The following is a 20293-nucleotide window of genomic DNA, read 5'->3' as shown; positions in this document are numbered from 1 at the left end:
TAAGGTTATCAACAAACAACAAAAAACAATAAAAGCAAGTTATAATGTGAACCTTGCAGATTGGAGATGGGCTGAAAGTTGCCAAAAATGGACTGCCAAAGAGTTACATGAAGGCCTTCCAAATAAATAAATCAAGTGGCTCCACAGAAAGCTCATCATAAATCCAAGCCCACTCTCTGAGCAAAACCCCTTATGATTCCCACAAACATATTTTGACTGGGAATTATGCTGCAGGAGTACCTGGAAAAGTTTCAAGCCAGTTCATGCCATTTATAGAACACAAGCACGTAGACTTTTATATAGACTTAGACCTTTATATTACATTTGTACACATATTTACAACCTTTTTTTCATTTCGACAAAACTGAATGAATCTTAGGCTACAATGAGCTGAAAAATCACAGTGAGCATTGCATGATCAAGTACAATTTACATTTCTGTCCTGCAGAGTGCAACTGCGCGCTTCCTCTAGAAAAAACAAGCATCTCATGGCTTCATGGCTTTTGTGTGACTTTCATTTCAGTGCTGTTTTAAAAAGTGCTTTTCCATTAATTCTTTACGTGAATGTCTTACTCTTTTTTTTTTCCAATATTGATCTTCTTGAACTCATGTCCATGTTAATGATTGCATCCTCAAACGTTGTGTTCAGGTTTTCGACTGCCTGACGTCCTTCCACTCCATTTTTGTGTTCTGTAGGGCCTGAGTCTTCTTCTCGTCCACTTGCACGTAGTCCACTTTGTACTCATCAGCGAGAAGTGGCTTCTGCTGGACGTAACAAAGGAGAGCGAGAGATGGTAAAGAGATATGGTGAGATTCTTTTTTGCTACATTAACAGTGTTCAGTGCTTGTGTTAATTTTCTTTAAGTTGCATTAGGGTGTTCACGAACCAGGATTGTGTCATTAATCCCCCAGTTAGCAACACGATTTTTGGAGATTGACACAATTGTAATACAGACCTTCTCACATGGATCCAAGTACCAATTGTGGACTTAGGAAAATTCTCCTTTTTCAAATTGCAATAAACATTTAAAGCAATTTTATCAGCTTCCAGGCCAAGTGCTTGTTGACCACTGCAGGCTGGACATTAACAACTCAAAAGTACTCTACAAAGCCCCACTCATATGTCCCTCCCTCATGCAACAACGTCAATTTGCTCCAGTAATCATACAGTGGGACATGCACTTATAATTCCAAGAAGAACACAAAATCAATGATAATAGGAATAAAGAACAAACAATTCTGCAGCCATTAGTAGAATAAATTCCTGAAACTTAATTTGTCAGCCAAAACATACCTTCTGCACAGGGGAGGGGGATGCAGAGTTGAAATCCAGTGACAGATAATCAAGGTTTGAGCTTCTCTTCCAGTGCTGAGCTGCTCCATCCAAGGGGAGACAGAGTGATTGTCTCAATTCCTGCCAGAGAAACAATGCAGCGTCAACTTCAATATTCTAGACTGAATTAACTGTGTTTTATATTACATGCACCACGAAACTCAAATATAATTTTTTTTCTCCTGGTCAATAAACACTTCACAGTAAGTACTATCACACCAAAGTGTTGGCACTGTCACTGAGTGAAGAACTGGGCTCATTTTAATATCAGCAAGTTGCTTAAAATGAAGGAGAGGATGCAAAAAAAAACAAAAAACAAACAAGAACGTCATTACAACCACACTGTATTTTCCGAGGCATGCATGGGCATTCCTGACATTTATTCATGCTACCACAGAGAGAGAGAACAAAACTTTCTGCAGACAATATGAATAGGAAGGTGGAAACTCTTTATGGGGAAGTTCCTTTTTCATGTTCTGAATTTCTGTCGTGAGACATGCTTCATTTTGAAATGCTGGCAGCTTTTTAGAAACCTGAGTCAGTGAATCCTGTTAGCTATGTGATAACCTAATATGCTGAAGACAGTTTCAAATGTAAACTCAATTAGACATTTTTTTCCCTGTTTGAAATTAGTACTACAATCCTATTTTGCAGCCACTGCTGTTTCACACGCGCAGCTTGACATTCTTTCTCGTAATGATATCGATAAATCTGGAAAAAATGTTGACAGTTTCGTTCTTATATCTAAGATAAAGAAGAATCTTGACTGGTAAAAAAAAATACCTACAAAATCTTCCATGAAATACAGATTAGTTCATCTTCATATTAAATGGCTACAAGATAGCCCACATTTATTTTATATATATATATATATATATATATATATATATAGTTTATTGTATATAATAAGCAGCACATAGCAACCATTGGTGTAAATCTAAAACAATTCTGTGTTGCGATTATTTTAAAAAGTTGAAGCAAATCTGCACACATTGAAGAGCAAAGCAACAACTATAAACCCACAGTTAGATTACAGAACAGAAATCTAGGATTTCTTAGATATGTGATGCTTCAACTGATTATGGTCATATTGTTCATATTATTACTGTTTAAAATTAACTTTTTTTTCTTAACAACATGCAGACCAAGTGAACTCCCACAGCAAGCTTTCATGGTATAAATAAAATACTGATAATTTCTTCTGAATATTAGTCAATTCACGGAGTCATAGCGTTCACTTTATGCATACATGGTTCTTAAAACACTATCAAATCCAGGTTTTACCAGTGCAGAGCAGTTTGTCACTTCGTCCGTTGAACTTTCTCCGTTTTCAAGCCTTCTGTCTAGAGGTAAGTGGGTCAGTGGAAAGCTGTGATTAAAAACAAAGAGGAACATAATCTAGATTAAAGAAAAAATACCCAGCCACAGAGAATATTTCATTCTATCCTATTATTTATTTATTTATTGTATTTTTGGTGCTTGTAAGGTGTAATTCCAGTTCATATGTTTAGAGTAAATTTCTTTAAATTGTATGTGCCTTTGTCATATCTAAACAAAGTTTTGTAATAGATCTACAATCTGAATTTGTAGATGTGGAGACGTGCTTTTGCTCTCACCATGAATCAGTCATTACTCTGCATAGCGGGATATGAGTGGGAAATTCAGTAATTGTCGAAAGGCCTCTCAGGTCAAGAGGTGGAGGTCGAACTGTGGATTCAGAAATTTCACAGTTAGCTATTTGTCAGCTTAACACAGTTGAAAAGTATTCAAATCCTTTGACCGTTTTCATATTTTGATTTTGTTTTCCCCCAACCAAAAACTTCAATAGGCCAACACAAAGTGGTGCATATTTGTGAAGTGGAAGAAAAAATTATGTAGAGCTGTCAAAATAGTTTTGAAATGAAAATCCAAAATCTGTGATGTGTGTACAACTAGATATAGTTATATACCTAAAATAAAATCTAGTGCAACCAGTTACTGCCAGAAGTACCCTAATTAGTGTGTAATTTAAGCTCAGTATAAATCCAGCTGCTATGAACGCTTTAGAGGCTTCATGACAAGATGAGGCAAAGCTTGTTCTGCTGGAATTATTGCTGCACAATGGCTGCTGGAAAAGGGACATGTTTTGCTTCCAGCTGCACTACAGAATTGGAGAAAATGCATGTGTCCATGCATTTTCTCCAATTCACAAAAAACAGAGCTACTCCTGTGTCTCGCATTACGTTATCCACAACATCTGAGTATGTACTCTAAGAATTGTAATAAACTGAAAGTGATAGGCTACACTGAGAAGTTGCGGCATTTGTGGAAAAAAATGTTAGAACACTCTGACTTTACCAACATCGTCTGAATATTTTTTTTACATCTTGAGAGAGGTGCTTCTCCTGTAGTCTCACAGAGTATATCTTGAAAAGGTCTTCGTGGTGAATTATTGTGCTGATGTGAGCTGTTCAATTTCACATTATGGCACAATGTCCCGAAGCGAAGCAGAATCCTCAGAATCTGAATTAATAAAAATATAAATGTACGTCAGATTCACGTCATTTAATCTTTCAGTGGTTGTGGCTTGATGGTTGTTCAGGAAGCTCCACTTCTGCTTCTGGGTCAAAGATGTATGTTTGTACCACTGTGGATCTGTTTGCAGCTATTTTGTCTGAGGTGCTAATCGTAAACACTGAGTACGGAGGGGTTGGGCAGGAGCTTATTTGCATAATTGTGATGTAGCCCTAAAACAGAGCATTCCTTAATGAGCTCAAAACAGGCAGAACTGATCAGGTAAAATCTCAATATCTGAGAATAAATTTGTGTAGTAAATGTCATTTTTTGTACAGCCCGCTAACCTTAAAGGATCACCTTTAAGGTGATCTACAGCTGCAAAACTATAATGACTCTTCATCATAAGTCAAACTAACCACATTTTTATGTCTAATTTTAGGCTTTATGCCAAAGAAAAACATGCATGCTTTACAACTAGAGAATACATGCATTTCCTTTAAGAGAACTCTCCAAAATTGAAGGGAGAAAATCTCCCCAATCTCCAAAAAACAAATAAAAGAAAAATCTGCAGTGGACATTTTCATGACTGCATGAAAACAATTCAAACTACCAAAATGTGTTGTTTTCATTGTTGTTCCACCACATAATTATGTGCTACTTTGTGTTGGTTTGTCAAATAAAACCCTGATAAAATGCCTTGATGACAACATGTTCAAGGTGTATGAATACTTTTGAGAGATGCTGAATAATTCCCAGACGATGCTTGCCATGATAAAAATTAAACCTAAATTAGTTTTTCCATTTTTTTCTCTCTCTTTTCACACTCGGACCTGAAATTCTTCTCACCTCTCCGTAAGCGAGGCTTGAGGTGCCGGTGAACTGGAGGCGGTGCAATTTCTCCAGGTTGGCACATTACTGGGCTGAGTGACGAGGCAGACTCAGCTCTGGAGTTTGTACTGAGGAAGCTGGAAGTCCTGGGGCTCATGGGGATGTAACTGTCACCTTCAACAGATGGAAGAGACGGAGAAGGGGACGCCATGGGGACGTACGAGTCGTCCTGGTAGCTTTGAACTCGTACCGTATTTAAACAGGGCTGAAAAGAGACAAAGAATCATTTGATCGGACGGGTGCATTAGTGCTTTTGTAATGCAGACGAAACACTATGGACACATGCTTAAAGAGCTTTCAGATCTCCTAGTTTTGGTAGTACAGCAGTAGGACATTCTCCCCTTACCCACATACAAATATGTTTTGTAATTGGACAAAAGCGCTTCTCAAAGTGGAGATTTTTTAACAACTGTCTTGGGTGTATCTGTGCACAGTATTTGGCAGAAGAACACACAGCAGCCTACTCTGAGCCTGCCCACTCTCGCTTTGTACGCCACAACAGCAGCAGCAGTAGTTTTTATTGTCTTTTCTGTATCTCTCTCATATTTTACAAACAAACATTGTCTGAGAAGCATTCATCATTTAGAGGAGACAGGAAACAGCTCCAGGGGAATTACTGGCTTACAAAAGGAAGGATGCCCTTCCTTTTGTATGTTAATTTGGCATTTGATGTACAGGTTATTGCCACCTACTGGCACGGCATGGGTATTTAAATCTAGATGGAAATATTTTACATTAATTAAGATAAAGAAGATTTGGAGGGCTGTACTCTGGCCTTTTTATGTACATTTACAGGAAAAGTCCTGATCTTTTCACACAAATGAAGAGCATTTGTGTTTAGTGAATCATTTCCACCCTAAATTTGGTCATATGTACAGAACCATGTTCCTGCTGAAAAACCCAGCTACCCATTTTCAGTATTCTAAAAGATCCCACAATTTTCTTAATTACTTTATTTCAAGTAACTTGTGATTCCATGAACTGTAACAAGATTCCAGGGCCTTTGCAAGAAAACAAGTCCATAGCATCACAGAGCATGAGCTGCTTTTCCACTTTCATATTTTGTAGCATTTCAGTTATAGTTCCAGTAGTTTTTAGTAAACTACACACATTTATATTTATCACAGCAAGACAAAAAGAGAAACACTTTTACTGACATGATGGATCCCTAAAGTTAACCATCTTGCATTTAAAGACATCTTCACATCTTAATGCAACTCTGTACTGTAATTCTCTAACAGGCAACTTTAGAATATTTTAATATTCCTTATTATTCTACTCAGTAGTGAGCATTTAGTTAGTCGTTCCTGCTAAACAACTAGCTAAATGTTGTGATTAAATTCCAAGTAGCTGAAGCTTGTAGTTTTATGTGCAAATGTTTTCATCATACTCCTAATAACAACACGTCTTCTTACCAAATCTGGAACCTCTTCCAGCTTTGTTTATTAGTCGCAGAAGTTTTAAACCGTTTAAGTACAGAAGAAGAAGAGTTCATATTTTCTTATACCCATTTTCTGATCGAAAGTATCTAAAGAGCTGCACACTGCCTTAGGCAAACGCCATGTCTTTTTAAAGAACTTGTTCTAGAAATGGGTCTCTGTTTCACATCATAAAGTTAACATCTAAGAAAATTCCTGAAGAATTTTAGAGGCTGTCTGGTATTTGGTGTGTATCAGCATCTTTTGGAGGTAACTAGGCCCAGGCCACGTCAGCTTCCAGGGCTGACGAAGCCTGATTTTTATCTGGTTAATGCCAACACCAGCAATAGCTAGCATTAGCTTGTTGCAAGTGATAGCGTACACAAATTAATATGCTTGAAAACGGGCCACAAATTCTCTGGCAGGAATTGAAACAATCTGCATCTGCTGCTTTTTTGTTTTTTTGCAGTTGATGCAGTGGTGGACTGTGGCTTTTAAAGCTCAGCATCACGTTTCAGGAAATGCTACATTTTGCTTTTTGTTTTAGTAATATGCTAAACTACATTCTGCCATGCATTCTTCTTTCTTGAGTAAAGGTCAGCGCAGTTGTAGAAAAATATACTATTGCACTATTAAACAATATTGTAAAGGTAATATTTGTTGCATATTTTCCCCACTCTAGTTCTTATTATACAGCATTGTTTTCCGCCCACTCTCTGTGACCTTAAGTATTTCAACCATTAAAATCTACATCAGATGTATGCACTAAGAACAAGGGTAGGGAAAGTCTGTTGTTGCATAGTTTAAATGTAATAAAATACCAAGCAGTCCTTTGTGATTGTGAAGAGCACAGACTAAATATTGTTCTACTTCAGTTTGACATGATGATGATATAGAACTCTAAGAAGTTTTAGGATTTGTTTTCATTTACAAAGAAAAATGTCTGTTGTACTGTTGTAATGCATAAACTTTAAATGCGATTGGTGGTAGATTTTATTCCATTTAGACACAGGCTCAGTTAGCCGTTTCCTGTAAAACGACTCATTAAATGTTGTGATTAAATTCCAAGTAGCTGAAGCTTGTAGTTTTATGTGCAAATGTTTTCATCATACTCCCAATAACAACACAACATCTTCTTACCAAATTAATACTCTGTCTTCTGTTCCTCATTAATCTGCTGTCGGCGTTGCCTGAAAATATGAGATAAGAAAAACCTCATCAGATTCTAAAGCAATATGCAACCGTAAAAAAGAAAACTTTAGCAAGTGGGAGGTTTTATGGCTTTCTCCTCCAGGAAGCATGATCTATGGGGGCGCCATGAGGCAAAAATAATGATTTCAATTAGCTGCACTGCAAACCAAGTGTTCTAATGGAAAGAAAATATCATGGCTATTCCAAATCTGGAATCTGATTCATAGCTTAAGGTTTGGTCCATAAGCATCTAGTGCCATCTTGGCACTAGGACCACCTTATACTGTATCATTTTACATCAGATTAATATTATTTCATGTACATTTTGGGGTAAGTTACCTAATAAAAGTGTAATATTTTTTCCCTCTTGACAAATGGGCTTCATTAGGGAACAAATGTGGCAGAAGAATGGACTCTGCCAACGCGACCGTTGATTCAAAAACCGCCGCTGGCTGCAGCTATACTTTTATTTCAGGCTGCACACATACACTGAAATAAAATCCGTACCCATCGTGAAATGATCCAATCCGGATAACGAGGTTCTTCTGGAAAATGCCGGCACGCTGGCGGGGAAGTGCTGCGGACTGAACGTCTTTGGCCTGTGAGCTCCTCCATTACTCAGCAGCTCTGACAGGTGAGTCGGCTTGGGCGGAAGCGGGGGTGGCGTTTGGGTGTCGCCGGCTGCGTCGAACACGGTGGGAGAGAAAGGTTTGTCGAACTGGAAGACATTCGGGGAACAGTGATGGAGCGGCGAAGAGGAGGCAGACGGCAACACTGGGAAGCTGCACGGAGCGCTGAAGGGAGCATTGGACATCCTCCCGTTGGAGTACAGAGACGGGCTGCGGCTCATGTGAGAAATGGAGGACAGGGAAGACTCGCCGTGCATGTCCTTGACTGCATCGTCTGACAACCTCTGCTCCAGAGAGATGTCAGAGTTCGTGAAGCTGTCTTGTCTACAGATGTAAAACAAACAAAAAAAAGAGACGAAAACACTTGTTACATACACATCAACCAGTGGTGTAAAACTTTCTCCTGATTTCACATACCTAGTGGTTATACTCCTTGTTTCACACTGTGAGAGGAGGAGATAATCTCGTGGATAGTTGGTGTCTGGTTGGCTCGCTAGAGACACTCGATCACTGTCCACTGATGGCTGAATGGAGGTGGGGGTAAGAGAAGATGCATCATCTGTGCTCTCTGATTCAAACCAAAGGAGAAACAAACACAAAGAACTGAGTTTACATTCAGCTAGAAATGGAAGTCACAGAAAAACATGTGCTGGCTGCTTCAGCTTGTACTCCCCCCAAATGAAGCAGGCAAATTTAAAGGAGAGATAGGGGGACGTGTTCAAAGGGATGGCAAAGGTCCGAAGCACATGTCTCCCTTCCCTCTTTTTTTTATTTGGATACTCTGTCTCTTTTTGCTCAGTTTGGCTATTGTTCAGAAATTTCTTTCATTCCATTTGACTAGAGGCCTTCGAGTCAAGGCCGTCCCTGCAGAACCATGTGTTACGACAACAACAAGAATCAAAAAAAAAAAAAAAAAAAAACCACAAAAGGTTTGTTCTCAGGAAACTACTTGTTACTCTCACAGGTTTACGTTGTCTTGTGGTCACGTTAAACAAGAAAAAAAAAAAAAAAACATTTCAATTCCTTAGAAAACATTGCAAAAGGAGATTTTTTTTTTGTAGTTGCAACAACACCAGGACCTCACTCTATCTCGTCCAAGCAAATGTCAGCGTTCCAACAGACGTCCTGAGGTTTTTCATAACGTCTTTGCTGAGCTTTTTTTTTTTTTTTTACGAAACAGCTAAGCTGTATCTGAATAGCTTATTGTACTGTTTAGTGAATTCATGACATCATTACTGACATACAGCACCTTGTGACATCTTTTCTTATGCATACAGCAGAAGATTCAGCACCAGTCAATCTGACGCACTTAAATACAGTACGAGCAAATAGCTACTATTTCATTTACTTTGACTGATAGATGATCTTATCTTGGTTTAAATACTTCTCTGATGGTCTAAATGTTTAAAGTAGAATCAGTTGAGAAAACAACATTCCAAGCTTGAAACGTTGGAATGTTGTTTTATCAAATTGAGCATCCCACAGATCACTGGTTGCCCCATCAACAGAAACTGGGAAGAGTACAGCACAACTGCAAACCTACCAAGATTTGGTCATCCACCTGAACTGACAGGGCAGGGCAAGGAGAGCATTAGCAAGAGAAGCCAGATCCACAGCTCGTCTGGGAAAATCTCATCAACATTTCTCGATGAAACATAGTGGTGGCAGCATAATGAAGCAGGGAGGCTTTCTTTAGCCGAGATAGGACAACTAGCTCCAGTTAAAAGGAAAATGGTTGGGAATTTTCATCTGCTGTCTCTGTTATTATTACCATTACTATTACCATCCCGTTAAATTCCAATCAAATTAGGGCTGGACAACAAGTTAATTTATATCACGATAGACATATCAATAGGCAATATGTCCGATGGAATGTTAAATACTTTCACCGAACTGCGATCCAGAACTGCACAGCATTCTGGGAGATCTTGGCAGAGGAAAAAGCTTTTAGATGCTCAACCTCTCATGTCCAGCTCAGAAAGATGAGAGGCATGAGTCGCTAACAAGTTGTTACCTAGGAGAAACTTGTTGAGCGACTTGCGCAGCAGCAGTTTCACGTTTTGCCACCGTGTCTCATACTTGTAGCTGCTTAAAATAAAAACCAACGCCGTGGAATGAAAACTGTAGATGAAGCAGGCAAGGTAATGCCAACATTTCAGCAGTATTTCAGATACTTAAAACAAAAGCTAATAATTATCGGTATCGACCGAAATGAATTGCCTACATCGTGATATATTTGTGAGTCTTATCGTTCAGCCCTAAATCAAATACACTATAGATTGTCAAAGTGTAGATAGGTTGAAGGTTCTTTTAATTAAATTCAAAATACTGTAGTATCCCTATAGAGAAATTAACCATTGTAACTCATATTATACAGGCTTCCTCAAAGAGTCTTTGTAGATACTGATGGAAAAGAAATGCAGTTGAACTTAGCTGCCTGGAAATGACTCAAAAAAAAAAACAAAAAAAAAAAAACGGTTGATTAGCTTGTAATGGCCCCCCAGTGGTTCTGCTGTTATCTCCTCTGATAAAGCAGAGACAACATGCTGCACCACAAGCAGCATGTCAAACGTTTTTAACTGCTGGAAACATCCTTACATGCACATGAGTCGGTGTGGCGACAGAATGTTAAGACGCAATTTGTCGCCAAGCAAGTAAACCGTGCATACAGTTTGGGTAACGGGCAGAATTGCCTGGAAATATTTTACGTATCGATGTGTTAGGAGTTCTAAATAGAGCAAAGTTTACTCGTCTGGGTTTTTTTCACTGCTGTGGGGAGGCGTCAGATGCCTCTGGTGGTGGTAACCACGGCTTGATAAAAGTGTGATTGTGGAGCGTGTTTGAGAGCTTAGATACAGAGAAATTAATCAGCTGGTTTTACAGACCAGAAAAGGCGTGATCTTTTGGTGCAAGCTCGAAGTGTGAAAACATTCTGGACTGCAACCAATTTGAGGCTTCACATCATTTCCTCTATGAAGTGCCTTTAAATTTATCACCAGTCTAAATGTTAAATGTTTGGTGCCCTAGTCAGAAAAATGGTTTTGTGACCACAAAATGTCACTGTAGCCCAGTAAGAAAGGTTATGTCAATAAATATGTTTTGTTTTGAAGCTTTAATCTTTGTAAGATAGCTTTTATTAAAGGATACTGTTATTTGCAATGGGAAAGATAGATAGCTAGACCCACGAACGATGGACAGTGAAAAAGAGACTTTTTATTTCTATTTAAAAGAAAAAAATATATGAAAAAACTAAGCAGAGGGTCACATTTTGATTATGCTTAAAAAGATGACAGCCAAATCAAATTTATTTATAGAGCACATTTCATACGACGGTCGTAGACTCAATGTGCTTGGAAGGACATGTAAGAATAGAAATAAAAACAACCAAAGAAGCGCTAAAAACACCAATTCAACCAAATTACAAGTAAGAACATAGAGATTTAAAACAGCACTGAGAAAGAAGATCCCATTAAATCAGGAAATGAAAGATGTAAAAATAGGCTAATGACCAGGAGGATAACATTTTATGAAGCCAAATACATAAAACAAAGTAAAAGCTTGAGAGAATAAGCATGTTTTGAGTTTGCTTTTAAAGCTAGACAGTATAAAAACTGACATGAGCTCAAAGAGCCAAGAGCTGCTATAACAAGAAAATGTTTAAAGGTCTGCCAGGGAGATATTCTAGAAGCTTCTCAACAACACAGGAAGAAGCCAGACCATTTAAAGCTTTAAAATCAATCATTAAAATGCAGATTGAGATACATTACAATCCAAAATTACAGCTAGGTTTTAACATGCTTACAGGGTTTAATAACAAACAGAGGATCCAATAGAGGATAAGTGAGGTTTTTTAGATGATCAGGGCCAACAAGAAGAATTTCACTTTTGTCCATATTCAAGGAGATTATTAACAGTTAAAAGTAACATTTATGGCTATTTGGGCATCAAAAAGATGCAAACTGCAAATAGCATTGGCCCTGATATGGAGTAATGAGATTTTTATGAGCTTTTTAAATACAACGACCAACTTATTTTTGACCTGGCATCATTACAATCAAGAAACAGAGCACAAACGTCTCGTGGATGTTATGGAGTTTCGTCTATTTCGAAACGAGCTAATGAGGTATTCCATAAGTGCAGTTTGTCTGTCTGTCCCAGCTTTATTTATTTTTTTTTTTATTGTCGAGCTGAATTTTATTAAAAATAAAGTTGGTGCAGAGGCGTAGCATCTGAGTAATCTCTGTTTTTAGATTGTGAAGTGGCAAAACTTAGCAGAGGAGTGTGAGTATGGGGTTGTATAAAAGTTAAAGTTGGTGCTTTATCCGATAAGCTATCGAAGGTCGTCGCACCTCTGTGAACAGGCGGCCTCAGAGTTTCTCACTTAAAGCTGTGGTTCAGAAGCAGTGCTTTCAAAAAGTATTTATAACCTTTGAGCTTTTTCACATTACAGTCACAAGCTGTACTGTACTTGACTAATTTTAGAGAAGAGACCAAGAACAGACTTGCACATAATTGTGAAGTGGGAAAAAGACTTGTGGCTTGCAGGTTTTTCAACAAGAAAAATTAGAAACATTAGTTGTGCTTTTGGATTCGGCCCACTTTAGTCTGATACCCTAAAATGAAATCCAGAGCAATTGAGGAGTTACCTAATTAGTAAGTAGATACACCTATGCGTGATCAGCACCATGAAGACCAAAGCAGTGTTATATTAAGACATCTCATTGAGTTAATTAAGAAGGGGAAAATAATCAGAGAACCAATCCAAAGGCTCATGGTTACTCTGGTATTATCCATCCCCATGTTTGTATTATTATCTTTATGTTGTTAAGTTTTTAAAAAGTATTTTACTAAGTTATTATTATTTTTGGCCAATTCTCCTTCAGCTGCAATTGGGTACATTTACATTTATGTTAGTTAAATGTACATCAACCCGCACTGTCCCATCTGAGTACATAACAGGGACAGAACGTAATGGCAGCATCATGCTGATGCTGTGAGGATGAATTTTGTCACCAGGAAAAAAAATAAAAATAAAAATTGATAGATGGAGCTAAATCTTGGCCAAACTGGACAAAAATCCTAATTAAGTCTGACTGAGTATTTAGTGCTTCCAATCTTACTGAGCTTAACCTATTTTGTAAGGAAGAATGATAGACAATGTGGTGCTAGTGACATCAAGACATGCACTGGCTGAGGGTTTGTTATCATACAGGAGAAAGCTGGATAGAGATTACCTTCTCAGTAAGTGGTGTGTCTACACTGTCGTTGAACAATGCAGAAACACGTCACACTTTTCAGATCTTTTATGCAAAAAACTTTCTTTGAGCCCATCTGTCTTTTTCTGCTGACTTAACAATGCCTGTGCTACTTAGTGCTGTCACTTAAACATCCAAGTAAAACTCATTCTAGTTAGTAGTTTTAATGTGACATACTTAGATGTTACATGGTAGGGATAATGTTACTAAGTACTTTATGCTTATAACAAGTACTCTGCAACTTATTGTCGGAAATCTTACTCAGACTTTGTGTTTTTGTCAAAAGCTGAAAAAGGAACAAGACAAACAGCTCTGACCTCATAATGTTTACTTCTAAGTTTGCCACTTCCTGAGTGGTAACAGTGACACCACTTATTTTGTAGTTGTTCCCATGACAGGACGTGTGTTTTTCAACGAGACAGGTGTATTGCTGAGGTAACTCTTATTTTAAAACAGAACTTAAACAAAAACTACACTGTAAAAACAAACAAACCAACAAAAGACCGTCTCTAATTTACGGTAAAATATCGGCAGCTGTGGTTGCTAGAAATTTACGGTAAAATTCGTATTTTACCGTAACAGTAAAATATACCATATTTTACCGTAATAGTAAAAAAAATAACTAAATAAATAGATTTCTGTATCTACCTGCCTCCTCCAGGTTCCCGAAACGACAAATCTGACTAATGTTGCTGATCCAGCCGTTCATCTCCTCCTCCGTGTTGGCCACCAGGTAAAAAACGCGGGAAGACGTTTTCACCACGAAGAGGTGCTTCCCGTGAAAGTCCCGCTTTATCCGCAGCTGGTTGTTGAGCATCTCCACCTCACATTCCTTCAGGTCGATGGTTCGGATCGGCTTTTTGGAGTTCTTGCTCTGGTAGTATTCCAGCACATCCGGGTTGCCACACATTCTCCCCGACCGGAGCACGAACCAGCGTTTCCGCCACGCCTGCAGGTAGAAGGAAAAGGAAATTTTATATTTCGATTTTTTTTATTAGTTGATTTACGATATCATTTTAGAGTTAATTTGCAGGTGTAATGTAAACAATGTCTTTTCATTGTATCTACGTGACTTTTTGGGATGTCTTAAAATGTCGTAAAACTCTTGATTTTTAGTTTTAGAAGCTTAAAATTCTGAAATACATGTGCACACATTTCTTTCATCAATATTATGTGTGTGTGTGTGTGTGTGTGTGTGTGTGTGTGTTATGTGCTGAGACAGTCCAGCACATAACAGCAGGGTGCAAGATGCTGGCAGGGAAAGCGTACATGGAACGACATAACCAAGTGGCGGGCATAGTGTACAGGAACATCTGTGCAGAATATGGACTGGAAGCCCCGAGGTCAAAATGGGGGACACCCCCAAAGGTGGTGGAGAATGACTGAGCCAAGATCCTGTAGGACTTCCAGAACCAGACAGACAAGATGGTAATGGCGAACCAACTGGACATTGTGGTGGTGGATAAAGAACAGAGGAAAGCCGTTGTGGTGGATGTAGCAATACCAAGTGACCACAACATCAGGAAAAAGGAGCATGAGAAACTGGAGAAATACCAGGGCCTCAGAGAGGAACTGGAGAAGGCCTGGAAGGTGAAGACCACAGTGGTGCCTGTGGTCATCGGGGCCCTCGGGGCAGTCACCCCCAAACTGGAGCAGTGGCTACAACAGATCCCAGGAACAACATCAGACATCTCAGTCCAGAAATGTGCAGTTATAGGCACAGCCAAGATACTGGAGGAGAACCCTCAAGCTCCCGGGCCTCTGGTAGAGGACCCGAGCTCAGAGGATGAAAGAGAGACCACCCGCAGAGGGTGAGAAGGGAATTTTTTATTAATGTGGTTTCTAGCTCAATTTGAAACATCCAGTGTTTATTCTGCAACAAACAACCATTTTTACCTCATTGGGCTCTGATTGGTGATTGCACCAAACAGAGCTAATCACCAAAAACAGATTATCTCTGGTCAAATGAGATTTTTTTCCCCTCTATTCTTTAAATGCATCAAAACTAGGAATTCCTACCATGTTCAGGCTATAAATGCATCAACCAACAGCATGCACTATGATGTACTTAATTTGAGTTTTTAAACCTCAAATACATGTTTGAGACAACCGCTGTCGTGCACCGATGGGCACAGCCTTTGTCTTTCCTTCCTTTTCTGTTTAGTCAAAGCTCTTCTATCCATCAATGAACATTCAACCATTAGTCCTTAAGCAAACGCAAATTTTGAATTGCTCAAAACTGGAGTCTGTGGATCAGACCGCAAAGCAAGTATAAAAATTGAAACATTAAAGACTTTATCCACAGGTATTGATCCTGCCTTGCAAACCTACTAAAGAATCCTTTTGAAAATGCCTCAAAATTGATTGTTTAATTAAGATAAAGAAATATAATTCTGCTTACCACAACCAGTCCTTCATCATGATAAAGCTTAACTAGTCAAGAATTGACTTGAAAGCAGAAATGTCAGTAGTTACATGGAAGAGATAAAAAATAAAAACAGTAGCATAAGTCAACAAAGTTTTATTTACCTCGCTAATCTTGTTTGATAAGTTAAATATGATTTACTAACCATATCAGTTATTAGATTATTTTTCATAATTCATTAATTTGAGTTATTGTGTGTAAGGCCCTTAGGCCTTACACAACATTTTTCCTCATGTCATTCTCGGAGTTTGTTTCTGCAGTGGCTGCAGCATCGTTCTTTTCCTCGGGTCATCGTTGCTGTTTTGTTCTTGTTGAGGATCAGAGAATCTGATCATAACCTCTGCTCCCAACAGCTAACTTTGCAGTTTTAATCTTTTTTTTTTTTTTTGCTTTTGTTTTGGTCAGCAAGCGGAACCTCAGCTCCAGTTTCCCAGAAGTGCTGAGAAGAGGAAGTTGACTGTATTTAGCAGAAACACAACGAAAGGGGTATTTATACATCTCTTGGTTTATACTGAAAACTGAGTTCACACTTTACTGAAAGTTTATATTTATGAGACCCCTGAAGCTATTTAACCTATTTCAGCCAAGAATTAACGATTTCACATTACAATATAGAACAATTTAAATAATTAAATAGAAGAAAACGGTTAATAAATCATATTAGGCAAGCTTAACACAATTTCTCAGGTGTTTTTTTTTTTTTTCTTGTTGGGGGCAGTGATGTGATCCCATAGAATAAGTATTTTGTTTTCGTCTTCTGCACAAGTTGGTCATGAATTCATGTGCTCACACCAGGAAATGGGTCGCCCCGCAGCACATTTGGTGTCAATAACACTGCAGGCTTTAAGAGGAGACCATAACTACAGATGGCAGTTTGATCCAGTGGGTGTTCACCATATGCAAAGTTCTGAGCCCGGGTGAAAACAAGTTTCTTTTTTTTTTGTATCGAGGTCAATCTCCATATATCAGCTGCAAAGGCAATCTATATATATTTACAGAGAAATAGAGAAGATATCTGAAACATTTGAAACATGTGAAAAGAATACAAGGCAAAATAAAACAAAAGTTTTTGAGGTATAAACATGCTTGCTTACAAAGTTTTTCCATGCATCTTTGGTCCATCCTTTTTGGATGAAGTTAGCATTTCTGCCATCATGTGACCAAAGTAAACTTTGGTCAGTTTCTAACGTCTTGCCACAAACTGACTCATTCTTAACTGGGTCATTTATACATTTGCAGAAATGACTCACTCTTTGCAGCAGGTTAAATCTGTCCTGTTCGCAACCCGACAGGTATAAACAATGCAGCGTTTCGCATCTTAGTGCACAATAACAGTCCCTTTCCAAAGCATCCTTGAACTCTTTTGCTTTTTGTCAAATAGCAACATCAAACTTTCATGCAATAGTCTCAACATAAAGAAGCATTTAACCGTGTGAAGTTGCATTTGAGAAAAAAAATGTTAGACATATTTCTAAAGAGTGTGGCTGCATTAGGATTCAGTCCCCTTACATTTCACTGCAGCAATTGTCTTTAGAAATCACATAGCAGAAAAAAAAGTCACAATTTTGTGAATAAATTTAAACTATAGTTACGTTACAATTTTGCTTGAGAAAATAAGAGAGAAATTGTCATCTATCTAAACATAGAAAACAAGCTAGTCAAGCTATTCGGAAAAGCAGCCTAAGGGCCCATGGTAGCTCTGGAGACGCTGCAGAGCTTCACGGCTCAGGTAGGAGAATGTGTCAAAAATGTTAGTTATCTGCTGTAAATCTTGCCATTATGGAAGAAAGAGATAAACGAGCGTTAATTAAAGAAAGGGGTTCGAGTTCACAACAACACAGGCGAACATATGAGAGAATGTGCTCCAGTTAGACGGGGCCAAAGTTGAACTTTTTGACCTAATGCTGCACAGCATCATGACAACATAACACTTTGGAGAGGCTTTGCTTTAGCAGAGTCTAATAATGCTGGTTAGACTTGATTGGAAAATAGCTGGAGCTAAATTCCAGGGTAATTCTGGAAGAAAACCTGAGGCTGCTGAAGGTTTTTGACTGTGATGGAGGTTCGACTTCTCGCAGGACTACCGGTAAATCGGACCATATTTATGTGTTAGAATGTCCTTGTCAAAGTCCAGAACTAAACTTAAACCAAACTTAACTTATTTTGTGAAAAAACATGGGTAAGAATTATAATCTCTTGCATACTCGAGAGAAACATGCAGGTGTACTTGCTTTGAATGGGGCCTAAATACTCCACACTTTTCAGATTTTTATTTGTATCATGTGTCATTTGCTTGTCACTATATTATATGTTTTGGTCTATGACATAAAACCCCCAAAGTACATAAAGTTTATGATTGTAAAGTGACAAATACAGGGGAAAAAAGACCCCATTCCTTATTTTGTTTCTTCAGGTGAAATTGAGCAAAGAGTAAAGTCTTGTGCAAAAACGCAGCCTCATTTTGCATAAACAGTTCTGCAGCAGGGAGCACAACGATTATTTTGAGCAAGATAATTGCGATTTCCATACTGCACTGTGCCAGTAGTTGACATTTGAATGAGGAAAACAGCATGGCTGTCTGTCGAACTAAACGAAACATAATCAGCAAGATTTGCATGAGTTTCTATTTCCAGCACGAGCCCCTTGCCCCCATCAGCACATAAACACACGCACACACACGCAACTCCACCTAGGCTTTCCTTGAACCGCCGTTGTCAGAAGGGCCCTCCGCCTCCACCACTCATGCAGAGGAAGTGCAAAACCAGCCATCATAAAGCGGGACTATTTCTGCTTGTCGCTTCGGTGTCTGGGTGCTGCTGACATTACTTCCCATGTTTCACAATACACAGAGTCATCCCACAAAAACACAGACGCACACACACGCACACACACACACACACACACACACAGCAGCCCAACATCATCACATGATCCCAACAACCACAAAACAATGAAGGCTGTATGCTGTTCCACAGAGCACATACATGCAGGTACGCTCTTAACTCCACAGGAGTTGCTTCCATGAGCATTTACACTGCTGTTGCTACAAACAGTGTGGGTGGATCAGTGAGGTGGCAGATGCTGAAACGAGGAAGACAGCGTAAAGAAGACTGGAATTACAATAAGCATGTCCAAGTCGGCGTGTGTATGAGTGCGTGGGACCTAGACCAGCACACAGACGCAAGGTGAAACGGCGCAGCCTCCCCTTCCCTTCCACGTCCCAACAGAGGACAAAGACAAGAGTCTGTACTTACAAATCTCTTCAGCTTCTTCTCCGGGGGGGATTTAATGAGCCAGCCGGTGCACACCACATCCCCGGTACTCATCTTGACTGCAGAGTGTGTCGTTCTCACGGCTGATCCACCGCCGCCTCTGCCTCTGCTGCTGCCTCTGCTGCTGCTGCTGCTGCTGCTGCTGTGAAACTGAGAGCAATGCGAAGCATATCCTGTGTTCTGGTATTCAGCTCAGCCACTCCAAAAAGGAGGAAGTAAAGAAACTGATCACACTGACCGAGAGAGAAAGAGAGAGAGAGAGACACAGTTAAAGAGGAGAGGGGGGAGGGTGTTGGTGGATGGCTGAGAGGGTGTTGATGGTGAGAAATATCCTGCAGATGCAAAATGTTTGATAGATTTAAAGACTGTGTGTTATGTTGGGATGCTACATCGTATTTCAAAACAGTGCCTTGCAGAATGATTCATATTCCCTGAACTTTGTCACATTTTCTCACATTGCAACCAACTCCAATAGAGCCTAATTTAGATCACTTTTTTTTTTTTTTTTTACAAATAAAATATGATTATAGAAGTGTATGTGTGTATCTAAAGAATATGTAAATTACAGAAGAGTGGCTATTTGCAATTCAATTAGAGGACACAGCAAACATCTGGTCAGATCAGACCAAAACTGAACTTTCTGGCCTACGTGCAAAATGCTGCATGTTCTGGAAAAAAACGTAACATCACCCTGATTACACCATTCTACAGTGAAACAGGTGGTGGCAGCATCATGTTCTGGGGACGATTTTCTTCTCCTAGATCAGAGGTTTACACCTCAGATGGGAAAAGTGTTAAAATGACAACTTACAATGCTCATTAGCCTGGACACCCTGTCCTCCATAGTGGAACATGGGAGTGGCAGCAACGTGCCATGGGGGATACGTTTTGTTTCCTTATTTGTAAAAAAAACAAAAAAAAACAAAAAAAACAATGATGCATCACTTTATGTTAATCTAACACATCATATTCCAATAAAATATAATGACTAATGTGGAAAAATGCAAGGTGTGTGAATACTTTTTGCAAAGCACTGTAAAAATATCCCTTATTCACACTTCCAGTATGGTCTCTAAGCTAGTCACTGCCACACTTAATGCTGTAACCTGCTTCTCATATTAATACTTACATATTAACAGGAAAGGGAGTGCAAGTTTCAAACATGTCTCACAGAAAATTGGGTTCATGGTTGTGGTCTTACAGCTGCTTTGTTGTTTTAACTCATTTTCTGCCAGTGCTCTAACCCCTGCTTGAACAAATTGCCATATTTTCAAAACTAACGTATCACTTTCTTATGCAAAGGAGTGACAAGAGAGGTTGCAAAATCAATACGCCAGCACCTGTTTGAGGTTCTTTGGAAATGGTTTACATGAATCCTGGAGCCTT

General features: G+C 38.9%; 1 protein-coding gene across 2 annotated transcripts; it reads right to left on the bottom strand.

Annotated features, from left to right (window-relative positions):
* Nucleotides 1–298: 298 nt before the first annotated feature.
* gab3 (GRB2 associated binding protein 3) lies at nucleotides 299–19206 on the bottom strand. 2 transcript variants are annotated; one of them, XM_007545956.2, is made up of 10 exons: nucleotides 18890–19206; nucleotides 13859–14159; nucleotides 8373–8523; nucleotides 7834–8279; nucleotides 7276–7325; nucleotides 4676–4922; nucleotides 2950–3040; nucleotides 2618–2702; nucleotides 1295–1414; nucleotides 299–765 (listed from the first exon to the last, which is right to left on the bottom strand). In XM_007545956.2, exons 1-10 carry the CDS (start codon nucleotides 18959–18961, stop codon nucleotides 646–648), a joined length of 1683 nt encoding a protein of 560 aa, XP_007546018.1. In that variant the 5' UTR covers nucleotides 18962–19206; the 3' UTR covers nucleotides 299–645. The 2 variants fall into 2 exon arrangements, with proteins under 2 accessions (XP_007546018.1, XP_007546019.1); XM_007545957.2 differs by having other exon boundaries at nucleotides 299–762; nucleotides 18890–19204.
* Between the last annotated feature and the right edge of the window lie 1087 nt (nucleotides 19207–20293).

Source organism: Poecilia formosa, unplaced genomic scaffold (genome assembly GCF_000485575.1).
Source record: "Poecilia formosa unplaced genomic scaffold, Poecilia_formosa-5.1.2 Scaffold14, whole genome shotgun sequence".
NCBI lineage: Eukaryota > Metazoa > Chordata > Actinopteri > Cyprinodontiformes > Poeciliidae > Poecilia > Poecilia formosa.
Note: the sequence above shows the minus strand (reverse complement) of the source record. Positions and strands in the feature narration are given on the sequence as shown.

Excerpts from the sequence above, each read along its gene's own strand:
- gab3 (XM_007545956.2), bottom strand. The coding sequence starts at position 18,961 with ATGAGTACCGGGGATGTGGTGTGCACCGGCTGGCTCATTAAATCCCCC. Across the intron at positions 8,524-13,858 it reads CGGGAACCTGGAGGAGGCAG|AGAGCACAGATGATGCATCT; the intron begins GTAGATACAGAA and ends GGTTTGAATCAG. Across the intron at positions 4,923-7,275 it reads GAAGACAGAGTATTAATTTG|CCCTGTTTAAATACGGTACG; the intron begins GTAAGAAGATGT and ends GTCTCTTTTCAG.